Below are 14,943 nucleotides of genomic sequence, written 5' to 3' on the forward strand. Positions count from 1 at the left end.
TGCTATATAAATACAGACCATTTACAATTTGTACTGATACTGGTAAGCTGTTTAGAAAACTGATAATGCTTTGTTTTTTTGTTTTTTTTTGGTTTTTTAAGAGACTACATGACCATCAAACTACATTGGTTTGCTTTGATGTAAGACGATATATTCTGGTTACTTGCAGGTGTGTGCGGATTACAGACACAGGACTGGGCTACTTGTCTACCATGTCATCACTAAGAAGCCTTTATCTGCGCTGGTGCTGTCAGGTAACACAAAACATGAACAGGTTTCTAAGTTGCAAAACATCTCACACAGATTTTTTTAAATGAAACCCCTATAAGACTTATAGATACCTTAATATGTTATAATTATCCACTTCTAACATGCATGTTAAAAACACATGAAGTAATTACACTACTTAAAAGGTTTCTCACGTATTTAAAGAAAGTCTTCACAGCTTTCTTAAGTAGCTTCCTGAAGACCTGCAGCTGTGATCTGGCCAAGTGTTTCCTCCAGGGGTGGGTCTAAAGGATTTGTGATGGGGAGGCAAGGCAGAGGTGCAAACTGGGAAAAGGGTGACACACGTAAATGAGAGCTTTTCTAGATTTTTAGATTTTAGGAAATAATAAATGGATCAAACCTGAAGTGGTCTTCTAATGTAAAAAATAAATCAATTTTTTTAAAGAACCAAAGATTTTTTTAAATCAACAGCTGTTTATTGAGGATGATCCTGAGTTGTATGGCTTTAATCACTGTTGCACTAACACTTAAATGGCCAAAAAGGGCAATGCACCCTCCCAACTAAACCCAGCTGGACCGAGTGTAGCAGACTATCCCGGTGCGAATGCACCGTAATGCTGAAGAAACACAGATGAAACTTGTGTTTTGGCTTAAAATATGTTTTTTTCTTTATCACTGAAGTATAACTTTACACAGTCATCACATATGGTGATTTTACGACTTTTACATCCGCTTCATAAAATGTAAACGGTTTGGCCAAAAATATTTACCAAATATCATCAGTTAGTGAGACGATGCTCTATTATCATAAACAACACTTAGACTAGTTGCTATAATCCCTGAAGTATCAGCACTGGAGGACGTCACAGTTGCTAGGTTGGCCAGGTTAGGTTGTTTGAGGGTTACTGGGGCAACACAGTGGAGACAGGCTGGATCCTATCCAAACTAGAGGTGTAGGTTGGGGCAGGACATCATACGTGGCTCTGATGACAAAACTCCTCCTCTCCACACTATCCAACTTTAAAGCAGCCTTGGTTGGCTTGGGACACAGCAATGGCACATCTGCCTGCTTCTTCTTGGCAGTAGATCTCCTCCACCACAAGGTGCTGGCGTTCAGCTGGAGTAGCCTTTTGCCATACATGTGTTGTTATTCCCAACCCAAGGCCCCCTCTGCCATGTTGGACTTATCTCACCATTTCCCAGTGTTTCAGGGCTATCTTTGCCTCAGAAACTGTGTGCCTGGCTTCCATGTCCTCCCTGTTAAAAGGGTGGGAGAAGCACCTCTCACAAATGGATCGTGGGATTCTGTGACAGTCATTTCCAGTCATGCTTTGGCACATTTGTACTCCGCCATGCCTGAGATTGATGGAGAAAGGGCTCCAATCCCATACAAGCCTATGCTGCTAAGGCATTTTGATAGTCCAAGCCACTTCCATGGGACAGGGCAGGTGTTTTCATTGATTAGTGTTTAGCGGATTAGCCATTATTCTCGTAAAATCTCGTCTTGCAGGACTCCACTTTGAGGGAGATGGAGATTTCTAATTCTTTGTAAAACTCTGCATTTTGCTGTTATTTGCTATCAAGGATGAGTTAAGTTAGAACCCTATTCTTTTATTGGAAGCTCAAGGAAAAAAAAAACAAGATAGGATCTTAATAATTTAGCATTCGGGTCACAGGTAAACCAGTGCAGCACTGGGCTCAGAGGACTGGTCATCCCGCTGAGCCCTGAACAATGGATGTGATCACATTTTATCTTCTTAGGCCGGGAGACTGCCTCATACAATGTGATGGCTTGACACGCAACCGATTGTAATTGGCCAGTTATCATAGATGTGATTAGCCCACCCACTGCTCACGCAGTAGATCAGGATGTGCTGTTTAATGTGTATGAATGTTGAATTTAGGCGTGTATCTAATGCAACAGACCTGACTGATGATTCTTAATCACATCTGGTTCTTGCTTATATCACTCTATGTATATCTAACTGATGGTTTTTAGTTACATCACAGTCTTGCTTATCGGTCGCCATGTGCTGGATGTTCTTAGCTGAAGGACACACTGAGCCAGAGATCTGTTAAAACACAAGTTAAAAACATTCGTATCAGAGCTGAAACAGTTCAGAGTGTAACCGACTATTACAGTTACATTTTTTACTTTAATTATTTGTAAAAAGATTTCCATCTCATCCTGCGTCTACTGATTCCACGCCAAAATGCAAAAAAAAAAGTTTTTCAATTACATCTTTGTGGTATACTTCATCTCTGAAAAACCACCTCATGAAAGCATACAAACTTTTTTAGCAATATTTAAGAGGTTTTTCGAAATTTAAGTGTTTCCATTACCAGTTTTTTATTGTGATATTTAGGTTTTACGCATGCCTTTGTTATTGTGATTATCACCATGTCATCCATGCATGCCCTAATTGGGGGAAGACGCAGGCTGGTCTTCAACCGCTTCCCTCCAACCCCACATCGAGATGCTCACATTATTAGCGCCATCCCTAAGGCCAAAGTCAGTGAAGAGATTGTGCAGCTATTATGCTATTATTAGCAGATTATGCTAATCTACAGGCGTTGCCAGGTAGTCTTACAAGTCTGTGGTGGGATGCAGAACTGGAGGCCTAAAGATGCCCTCTACTGGTGGCTGTGGATGGGGGGGGGGGGTCTCTGGACTCATGTCCATTGGTGGATCAGTGCTTAGTTGAGCGTCACTTGGGGTTCTGATACCTGTGGTGTGTGGTGAGTATCCTACCACTGGGCTTCATTTGACTGGAAGAAGTGGTTAATGCGAAGTCCCTTGCAAAGTTTCCTCAAGCACTGTTACTGACCCTGATGAATTTTGAGTCCCTGTAGTCAAACAAGATGTTACTCCTGTCCAGCCACAGATGCAGCTTTGTAGCTTGCTTCCTGCTAGTGTTTTTAGTCTATCCACTACTCTGCTGATCTTCTGATTCATTGTTGTTTCCATTCTAGGGTCTGTTACCTTGTGTCCAAACGATGAGTCATCTTGCGCCCACTCTCGCAGATTCAGGGGGTTTTTCTCCTCTTAAAGCTAACCCATGCAGCCCCTTCGGGGTCTGTTCCCTCCTGTCAGCAGTCTCTTCAGGCTGTCCTGATAGCGATAGTGTTGATGTAGAACATCATATAAAATTACATTATATCATACATTTAATTGCACTTGGACATCTAAGCTTTACCCAGGTAAAGGTCAGTTTACATTAATTATTTGTTAGAATTTGATTGTCTATTGTTGGGGTGACATCTGGAGGCAGTCAGATTAATGTGATTTGTCAGCTCACAGCTGGGACTATAACTTTCTGATATTATTATATCCCGCTTTATTTCTGTGTACTTTTGACAAATGATCAAGGTCTTAGTTGTGTACTGTGGCAAAATCACTATAGTTTTGATTTCAGATCTTGTGATATAAAACAGAGCTGAGAGCTAAACATATTCTTCATCCTGGTGTAAACATTGCTCTGCATTCCCAGAGACAGGGCCTGTTTTTATTTCACTACATCTGCTTTATGACTTAATAACAATGAGTGAAATGATTTCTTTCTAAAATTACAAAAGCAAAGCCATTTTCAGTATTTTATAAAAAGCCAAAACTATATTAATTAAGACTCCATTAATACATTTCTGACAAACATGCTGTAGTTCAGGGGTGTCAAACTCCGGTCCTCAAGGACCTGCAGGTTTTAGTTATTTTCTTGCTCCAACACACCTGAATAAAATCAAATGGATCCAAGAGCTTCTTGTCAACTTCTTCACAATAACCTATTAATTTCAGTCAGGTGTGTTAGATCAGGGAAACGATATCAGCCCTGGAGTTTGACACCTCTGCTATAGCTTATTATGAAGCAACTCAGATTCCAGGCTTACATTAAGAACTATCTCATCATATATAAAATTATTCAGAAATTTGAGAAAATATCACAAAAACAAGGTGTCTTCATCTCAAACTCATTGTACAAATCTATTAGACTGACTTCTGGATGCATTGCTTGCTCTTTAAATAATAAACCTTAAATTCTAATATTCCTGATGACCCTTGCATGCAGGCAGTTTTGTATTTTTTGCATGCAGTTGAATGTTATCTGAATATATGTCCTCCTTCATGGTTATTGCTGTAGACTAGTAATGAAGTCTGTCATATGTGACTCTTACCAGATTTTTTAACGGCTGAAAAGTACAAATCCAGTTGTTGAAAAACCACCCGAGGCCATTTTCATATGTGGTCCTAGATCGGATTCATATCAGATCTGTGTCGAAGACCTCAGTCCGACACATTTCATCCGACTTTGACGTCACAGAAGTGAGACAACCGGCACAATTCTTCTCCGATGGAAGGAGATTACAGCAGTTTCAGTTGGGCATAACCATATTAGTTCCAACCATGCAAGTACGTGAAGCATCCGCATTTACTTCCATAAACACTACGCACTGCGTGACATCTTGCTTTCCTCTGCGCCTGCGTGTCACTTTATGGTCACATACGGTTCACATTGAAGTCTGATGAAGGTCGCATTGAAAGGATAATGTGAACGGCAATGCAAAAATCAGATTTATGCCTTAAGACCTGCAGTGTGAACGCAGCCTTAAGCACAAAAAGTGACATTGACTGAGACAGCTGTTGTTCCATTTGGTGCCTGAAAATAGCTTCAACTATCACATGTTTGTGATTCCCTTGTGTACAGGAGATAAACATGATGCTCATTTTCTAGCCAATGACATCCAGTTCATTAGTTTGTTACAGACTGAGCTGTAAAACAACCTGTCTGTGTTTGTATGTGCAGGTGCAGGATTTTGGACTACAGCATTTGTTTGGAATGAGAAGTCTTCGTCTACTGTCCCTTGCAGGTAGGATTTTTTTTTCCTTTTTCACTTTTGTTTTATTGTGATGAAGTGTACATTTTACAAAGACAAGATCTGAGAGGTTATACAAACAAGAGAAGCAAACATATGGAAAAGAGCAGGATGCACATGATTTAAAGGGATTAAAGAAAAATGGGGGGAGAAAGAAAACAGTGTTCATAAACCAGTCTGCCCATTCTCTGACATGAACAGGACATTGTGGTCCAGACAACTGCTGCTCACTGGAATGTTCTCTTCTTCAGACCATTCTCTGTAAACCCTAGAGATGGTTGTGGGAGAAAATCCCAGTACATACTCAGATCAACATGACCAATTCAGCATCACTTAAATTCCCTCTTCCTCATTCTGATGCTCAGTCTGAACTTCAGTAAGTCGTCTTCACCACGTCTACGTTACTAAATGCTGCCGTGTGATTGGCTGATTAGCCAGCTGATGAGTTTAAGTAACACATTCAGTTTAAGCCACAACAAATGTGTACAGAGAATCAAAGCTGTGTTGTGATTCATTAACCAGTCATCCACTGAGCTCATCCAGTGTGTTTCACCGTTCACCCAAAGGGCCTCAACAACAAAAGATACCATTATAGAAAAAAACGAGGCAGCGTGGAGCCATCTAGAATGAAGATCAGTGAATCAGCCGTGGCTGCTCTGTTTGCTGCAGTCATGAATGAATGTGACATTAAGCCCATTTCTTTTTATAAACGGCCATTTTCAGTTCTTTTTATTGACTTTTGTGTGAAGCTTTTTGTGACTTTGTTACACAGATAAGAATTACTGACCCAAAACTTTACAAAGTTCAAGGTTAAGATATGCACAAGGCAGGTTATCACACAAAAACAAAACAACATTCTTAAATACAAGACAATAAAACAGGGGACAAGTCATCACAAACTATTTAAAATCCTGATGGAGGCTGGAACAAATGAGTTTTTAATCTGGGCTCAGAGTATCTGCACCCAGATGGCAGCAATGAATGAAAAATGCTTTATTAATCTCAGAGGGAAATTACAAAATCCCAGAGGGAAACTGAAACCAGAGAGAAACTGCATGTACTCGGCATGCAGAGGTGGGCTCGGGTCAGACACCTTGTTTGCCTCTGACCCGGTACGAGGCTGATCTGCTGCAGCCTTCTCTTCTGTTTTAAGGTGAACAACTCAAACCAGCAGATGGAAAAACAGTTCAAACTGAATCAATAAAACGGCATCCTCATTAAATCTCCTGAGTTTATGATAAAAATACATGCACTGATCGGTGTTAGCATCGAATGTAAGGTAAACTCAGCTGATAGGCCACGTGATCATTTTGGAGCTTGAAGTTGCAACAGATGATAAAGTGGCTGAAAGAAAAATAAGCAAAATCAAAATTCTTTGCTTTTTTAAATCCAACCTGCAGTTTAATTTAATTTAAGTTCTCTTTTTTCTCTCTGCTTTTACTTTAACGCTGAAACTGCCGGCTCTACCGTTTGGTAGGGAAATGTTTTACAGTGGCTACAGGGAATTATATTATAAATGAGTGTAAATAAACCTGCCTGAGCCTGATCTCTCCCACTTGGTTTGGGGATGTAATGCCAAAAGTAAATGCTTGTCATCCTATTAGTGTTTCAATTGACCATTCTACGTATTGATATTATATTAACTGTTTTCCCATTACCTATTTATTAAAAATATTTTATGCTGTTATAAGTGCACAGTGCTGTTCGCTTCTACTAACAAATAACACAAATCAGAGGTAATCAACTGACTGCAACTTTGCATTTTTTACTTTGACTTTGGGAGCTTGGTAGTAGTTGAAATTACCCAGTACTTTTTAAAACTACTTTTATTTTCACTTTATTTACACACAAGGACAAAATTGTTGGTACTTTTTGGTTAATATAAGAAAAACTTACAATGGTCACAGAAATGACAAAAGTAATAATAAATGAAAATTCTATGAAATTTAACCAATGAAAGTCAGACATAAGTTTTCAACCATGCTTCAAGAGAATTATTATATATTATATTATTAAAATAAACTCATGAAACAGGCCTGGACATAAATGATGGTTCCCTTAACTTAATATTTAGTTGTACAACCTTTTGAGGCAACCACTGCAATCCAACGATTCCTGTAACTGTCGATGAGACGTCTGCACCTCTCAGCAGGTATTTTGGTCCACTCCTCATAAGCAAACTGCTCCAGTTGTCTCAGGTTTGAAGAGAGCCTTTTCCAGACGGCAGGTTTCAGCTCCTGCCAAAGATGCTCAATAGGATTTAGGTCAGGGCTCATAGAAGCCACTTTAGAATAATCCATGTTTTCCTCTTAGCCTTTCTTGGGTGTTTTTAGCTGTGTTTTGGGTCATTGTCCTGTTGTAAGACCCATGACCTGCGACTGAGACCAAGCTTTCTGACACTGGCCAGCACATTTCTCTCTAGACTCCTTGATAGTCTTGAGATTTCATTGTACCTGCACAGATTCCAGACACCCTGTACCAGATGCAGCAAAGCAGCCCAGAACATAACAGAACCTCCTCCATGTTCCACAGTAGGGACGGTGTTCTTTTCTTCGTATGCTTCATTTTTCCAGCTGGAAACATAGAGCTGATGTGTCTTGGCAAAAAGTTCCATTTTTGTCTCATGTGTCCATAGGACATTCTCCCAGAAGCTTTGTGGCTTGTCAGCATGTAGTTTGTCTTTTTTATGATTTGTTTTTAACAATGGTGTCCTCCTTGGTCGTCTCCCATTAAGTCCACTTTGGCTCAAACAAGGACGGATGCTGCGATCTGACACTGATGTTCCTTCAGCTTGAAGTTCACCTTTAATCTCTTTAGAAGTTTTTCTGGGCTCTTTTGTTACCGTTCGTATTATCCGTCTGTTTGATTTGTCATCAGTTTTCCTCCTGCGGCCACGTCCAGGGAGGTTGGCTACAGTCCCATGGATCTTACATTTCTGAATAATATGTGCAGCTGTAGCCACAGGAACATCAAGCTGCTTGGAGATGGTCTTATAGCCTTTACCTTTAACATGCTGGTCTATAATTTTCTTTCTAATCTCCTGAGACAACTCTTTCCTTTGCTTCCTCTGGTCCATGTTGAGTGTGGTACACACCATGTCACCAAACAGCACAGTGACCACCTGTAGCCTATATATAGACCCACTGACTGGTTACAAGCTTGTAGACACCTGTGATGCTAATTATTGGACACACCTTGGATTAACACGTCCCTTTGGTCACATTATTTTCAGTCTTACCAGTACCATCATTTTTGTCCAGGTCTGTTTCATGAGTTTATTTATTTAAATATTTCTGTTTAAACATGGTTGAAAAGCAACGTCTGACTTTCACTGGTTAAATTTCATAGAATTTTTATTTATTACTTTTGTCAGATTCAAGTTATTTCTGTGACCATTGTGAGTTTTTCTTTCATTAACCGAAGGGAACCAACAATTTTGTCCACATTTGTATTTGGTTGATCAATAATTGACAAAACCCCAAAAGGTTTCCAATGATTTCAGTAAGAGGTGGCCCACAGCAGACCTGCGATGGGCTGTTAATGATGTTAATGAAAACATTATCTTATGTCACCTTTGATGACCTCTACCTTCAAAGTTCTTTGACCTACTCTATGACTTGCTCTGGTGTGTGAGGAGGACTCATCATTTACATTAACAAACTGAAATTCATCAAATAAGTATTAGTTATATCAGCTTACAGTGTGTGCAGAATTATTAAGCAAATGAGTATTTTGATCACATCATCCTCTTTATGCATGTTGTTCTACTCCAACCGGTACAGGCTTGAAAGCCTACTACCAGTTAAGCATATCAGGTGACGTGCATCTCTGTAATGAGAAGGGGTGTGGTCTAATGACATCAACACCCTATATCAGGTGTGCATAATTATTAGGCAACTTCCATTCCTTTGGCAAAATGGGTCAGAAGAGAGATGTGACGGACTCTGAAAAGTGAAAAATAGTGAGATGTCTTGCAGAGGGATGCAGCACTCTTAAAATTGCCAAGCTTTTGAGGCGTGATCATCGAACAATCAAGCATTTCATTTAAAATAGTCAACAGGGTCGCAAGAAGCGTGTTGAAAAAACAAGGCGCAAAATAACTGCCCATGAACTGAGGAAAATCAAGCGTGAAGCTGCCAGGATGCCATTGGCCACCAGTTTTGCCATATTTCAGAGCTGCAACATCACTGGAGTGCCAAGAAGCACAAGGTGTGCAATACTCAGGGACATGGCCAAGGTAAGGAAGGCTGAAAAACGACCACCACTGAACAAGACACACAAGATAAAACATCAAGACTGGGCCAAGAAACATCATAAGACTGATTTTTCTAAGGTTTTATGGACTGATGAAATGAGAGTGAGTCTTGATGGGCCAGATGGATGGGCCCGTGGCTGGATCAGTACAGGGCAGAGAGCTCCACTCCGACTCAGACGCCAGCAAGGTGGAGGTGGGGTACTGGTATGGGCTGGTATCATCAAAGATGAGCTTGTGGGAGCTTTTCGGGTTGAGGATGGAGTCAAGCTCAACTCCCAGTCCTACTGCCAGTTTCTGGAAGACACCTTCTTCAAGCAGTGGTACAGGAAGAAGTCAGCATCGTTCAAGAAAAACATGGTTTTCATGCAGGACAATGCTCCACCACACGCATCCAAGTGCTCCACTGCGTGGCTGGCCAGAAAAGGTCTAAAAGAAGAAAAAATAATGACATGGCCTCCTTGTTCACCTGATCTTAACCCCATAGAGAACCTGTGGTCCCTCATCAAATGTGAGATCTACAGGGAGGGAAAACAGTACACCTCTCTGAACAGGGTCTGGGAGGCTGTGGTTGCTGCTGCACGCAATGTTGATCGTGAACAGATCAAGACACTGACAGAATCTATGGATGGCAGGCTTTTGAGTGTCCTCACAAAGAAAGGTGGTTATATTGGTCACTGATTTGTTTTTGTTTTGTTTTTGAATGCCAGAAATGTATATTTGTAAATTTTGAGTTGTTATATTGGTTTCCCTGGTGAAAATAAATAAGTGAAATGGGTATATATTTGGTTTTTGTTAAGTTGCCTAATAATTATGTACAGTAATAGTCACCTGCACACACAGATATCCTCCTAAGATACTAAAACTAAAAAAGCCCCACTCCAACTTCCAAAAATATTCAGCTTTGATATTTATGAGTCTTTTGTGTTCATTGCGAACATAGTTGTTGTTCTATAATAAAATTAATCCTCAAAAATACAACTTCCCTAACAATTCTGCACATCCTGTAATGGTGGATCAGCAGCAGACGGCAGGACGGAAACAGACCAATCAGAAATCAGCTTCTACAGACGTCTCTGAAGCTGAGACATAAAGATGAGACACCATCAACAGTGGGAAGGATATCACGGATTTTCTCTCTCATAGAAACAATTTTGTTTCTGAGGAAACTCATGAAGTCATCCCAGCTGAGAGTTAAAGTAAAACATGGCTCTAACGTGGGCTTGTTCTTCTTCTTTCTTCTTCTTCTGGTCGGCCTTTATGCTGCTATTTCTATTCATACATTAATTTTACATTATTTTAGCCTCAGAATCTGACAGCTGAGAAACATCATGTCTGATGCTGACTGGGATTAAAAGGGTTCAGACTCTGCATTATTTTTACATTAAAAACAAACAAGCAAAAAATAGATGTTGATTAATAAATGTTAGTCTTAACGATGTCCTCCTGCTGCCCCCCCAGGCTGCCCCCTGCTGACCACCACCGGCCTCTCAGGCCTCATCCAGCTGCATGAGCTGGAGGAGCTGGAGCTGACCAACTGTCCTGGAGCCACTGCTGAGCTCTTCAAATACTACTCCCAGCACCTGCCCCAATGCATGGTCATCGAATAAGACCACCCACCCGCTTACCGACAGACCACCATATTTCAACCTTCCTCCTTCTCCTCCTTCCTCGCCCTTTTCTTAAATGCTACCCAGGATCCTGAACTGCTCCTCCTCACCTGACCCATACCCGACCCACCCTACCTGTCTTCCTTCACACACCCCGGTGAAAAGACTAACCCGCAGGTGGACAGAGAGGCAGGAAGGCGGATGATGGCTCGTTGCCAGATCCAGAGGATGACGAAGGAGGTGGCGTTCGAGCTTCATTTAAGAAGCTGGTGTGGAGAGCTTGGTGTGACGTCTTGTCTGACAGCAAGTTTCTTTTTCCACAATCAACAAAAAAGGCTTTTGGCTTACAGGAGAGAGCTTCTCTAGAGACGTGGATGTATTTTTTAGCTGAAGGGAGAGACGCAGCACAGAGGAAACCGGAGAAACCAGAACTTTTTGTGTGTTTTAGCTGTTGGGAACAAACACCTGCGCTCATACACTGTAAACACTCACAAGCATACTGTATGTGGTAAGTGAAGAACATCTGACTGACTTCCATCACTCTGTGTATTATAACTGCTGTTTTTTCTCAGAAGGTATCAAAGGTTCAGCTTTCTCTTGTTTAGAGGACGATGCCGCATGGCAGGAGCGAAACGACACACCTCTCCTGCTAAAGATGCTGTTTCGGATGTGAAGGACGGGTGGAAAATCTCTCTCTCTTTTTCTCCCTTCTTCTGTGTGTGAAGTGTGTGTCATGGACTCACAGCTTCCCATCTTTTTTGGGAATACCGACACCTTTTCCCATGTCTGTGTCTTATCAGAAATAAAAAAAAAACAAAAAAGAGAGGAAGAAAAGACAAAATGCGAAGAAGATAAATTGAAAACAACTGTTTACATTGGCTTTTTTTGGGAGTTACTTGCCTGATTGTTTGGGTTTATGGGTTCCTCCGGGTTGTTTTGTACTCATGTTTAATTTACAGATGTGCAACCTGATGAAGATGATGGCGTGCGAAAGGGTTGTTGAGACATCAGATGAAAAGCAGAGAGCTTGTCCCACTTTATGGATAAACTTCTTTTCTCTCAGATGTCACATTTAGTACAAACAAATCTACGGGACTGACAGATGTGTCCAAATTTCATTTCGTGGAGGGGTTCCTGTTGGTTTAGGAAGTTTTGAGGCAACATCTTTTTTTTTGGAACGCTGTATTTCTTTTAATCTTTTTTAATGATAAGAGAAACACACAATGTTTAGTGTGTTCTTCTTAGTGCATTTGAACTTGTGTGGCCCAGAAGCTGCTAACCACATTGTATGATGCTATTTACAAAGTCAGATTACTTCAAATGATGAAAATAAAGTTTGAAAAATTTCAGTATTTAACATAACAGCAACTCTCATGGTGTCCGGTACAAGAACAGAGATTCAGCTGAACCCACAGGGCAACTTGGAAATGAACTTTTTATGCTTATGTTTGAGATCATGGTGAAAAATCTTTTCAGAATGAGTTTGTATGAAGCTTAAAACACTTTTTTTGTATGCTTATTTTCATTGCATTGCAGGCCCTTGTTCCTATTATTAGTAATAACAACAAACTTGATTGTCGAGATCTGGGAATGCTGTTTACTCCCTAAAACAAGCAGACAGATGATTAATAGTGTGGACAAAAAGTTTGAGAAGAAAAGTTAAATGTGCATATTAGTTATTAAATCACATTTAATTTACAAAAGGCTCAGCTATGCAGCCACCATCCTCCCAAAAAAGCCAGGACGCTGTGTGAATAAAAACATGGAACAATGATTCATAAATCTCATCAACTCTTATTTTATTCCCAGTAGAACATAAACAACATATCAGCTGATGAAAGTGAAATTTTATCATTTCATAGAAAATATGAGCTGCTTGAAAAGTAACTGACACAACTGATACAACAGGTCAGTAACATGACTGGTATAAAAGGATCACTTCAGAGAGGCAGAGTCTCTCAGATGGAAAAGTGGACAGAGGTTCGCCAATCTGAGACACACTGGTTTTAAAACTGTGGAACAATTTCCAAAAAATGTTCCTCAGACTTTGAAGATCCTCCATCTACAGTGTAGAATATCATCAGAAGATTCAGAGAATCAGGAGAAATCTCTGTGTGCATGGGACAAGGCTGGATGTTGGTGATCATCTGCATTAAAAGCAGACATGATTCTCTACTGGAAACCACTGCATGGACTCAGGAAGACTTCCAGAAACCACTGTCTGTGAACACAGTTCACCCTGAAACCCACAAATGCAGGTTAAAGCTCCATCATGCAGAGAAGAAGCCAGATGTGAACAGGATCCAGAACCAGCTTCTTCCATCTTCTCTGGACCAAAGCTCATTTAAGATGGTCTGAGGCAAAGTGGAAACCTGGATGAAGATGTGAACTAGTTTGTGGAAAGCATGGACGGCGTGTCCTGCAGACTAAAGAGGAGAGGGAGCATCCAGCTTGTTATCAGTGGACAGGTGAAAAGCTGCATCTCTGATGGGATGGGGCTGCATTAGTGCCTATGGCGTGGGCAGCTTCCACATCTGTGAAGCTCCATCAATGCTGAAAAGTACATGGAGGTTTTAGAGCAACATCTGCTCCCATCCAGACAACGTCTCTTTCAGGAAAGGCCTTGCAGATTTCAGCAAGACGATGCTGAACCACATCCTGCATGCAAATTTATGGTGAAAATGAGTTCATATTTTCCATGAAACGGTAAAATGTCTCAGTCTCATATTTTCTTTACGGTCTATTGGGAATAAAATATGGCTTGATGAGATTTGGAAATCATTGCATTATTCTTTTCCGGTTTATACTTCACACAGCGTTCTGGTTTGTTTGGGATTGGGGTTGTACATTCAACATGTGGCTGTAGGGTTTTATTGGTGGACGAGCCGCTGTCCTGCTTTCTGCCTTGCGTGTCCTCAGATGTGCTGACTGCCCGCGGAGGGAAGTGGATCCGTGTCAGCCAGTTTTAGGTTGTGCCAAATGCATCCGCAGCAGCACATAAAATGTGTCCTCTGGCTGATTGCTGACTTCAATGAAACGACGAGAGCAGTGCTGTATGGACAAAGCAGACCGTGCATGTTTTTTTTTACTTGGCCTGCATTTTTTTTTTTTTTTTTTTGTTGGTTTGTTTGTTTGTTTTGTTTTTTTGCTCCAGGATGGCTCATTTTAGACGTCGTTCAGCATCTCTTCAGTGTACAGAAGTATATTTATTTAATCATATATTTATTTATTTAAATTTATTTGTGTCTTATTTGCAGAATTTATTTATTGAACAGATGTGTGTCGGTGATTTTTGGTTTTATTTTTGGAATTTGCTTCCAAACTGGGCTTGTATAAGCTTAAAAACACAGATGGCTGTTTTCATTATAATTTCTGTTGTGGCATTTCAGGCCCCGGAGATGAATAATCTACTGAGCAAACACCAGTTAAACATCATTATCAGTGACTTCAGCTTTTTCAGACCTCAGCGTGCACTTTCCTCTGTGCACGTCTGAGTCGACTTTGTGTTGCTGTGTGACTCTGGAGAACGAGGCAACTCAGTGATGTTATATTTACTGTCATTGTCCTGAATGTGGCAGCAAAACACAGAGTGTGATCTACATAAAAGCATGTGGCATCCAAGATCAACCCTCTTTCATGGCTAAGTGTCTGGGAAAAGTCTCTGAGGATTCTATGGAAGCTTTTTACTGACAAATCTACGGATTCTAAAACGCGTGGAAAAACAACGTGAGAATCATTCTGGACGCTTACTGCAGCACAAGCTGCGCGATGCATCCAAGACATTTTATCAGTTTTTCATTATTTATTCAAGCAGATTTCTTGTATTTTAAGAACCATCTGCAGCTCATCCCAGACCACTGATACGTCGTGTGAGAACTGAATATAAAAATTTCAAACAATTCTCAGTTTAATTTAAAAAATTTAGTTAACAGTGCCAAATCCAGATGCCATACTTCCATGTGCAACATATCAAAGTTGCATTGT

General features: G+C 40.6%; 1 protein-coding gene across 1 annotated transcript in view; it reads left to right on the forward strand.

Moving 5' to 3' along the window:
• fbxl16 (F-box and leucine-rich repeat protein 16) overlaps positions 1-11,766 on the forward strand; it is a 43,118-nt gene extending 31,352 nt beyond the window's left edge. Inside the window, exons 5-7 of the mRNA XM_041975213.1 lie at positions 170-254; positions 5,028-5,091; positions 10,811-11,766. Of these exons, the coding sequence (XP_041831147.1) occupies positions 170-254; positions 5,028-5,091; positions 10,811-10,959 (298 nt within the window). The 3' untranslated portion in view covers positions 10,960-11,766. The remainder of the gene's footprint in view (positions 1-169; positions 255-5,027; positions 5,092-10,810) is intronic.
• The last annotated feature ends 3,177 nt before the right edge of the window (positions 11,767-14,943 follow it).

Source organism: Melanotaenia boesemani, chromosome 2, assembly GCF_017639745.1.
Source record: "Melanotaenia boesemani isolate fMelBoe1 chromosome 2, fMelBoe1.pri, whole genome shotgun sequence".
NCBI classification, from domain to species: Eukaryota; Metazoa; Chordata; class Actinopteri; order Atheriniformes; family Melanotaeniidae; genus Melanotaenia; species Melanotaenia boesemani.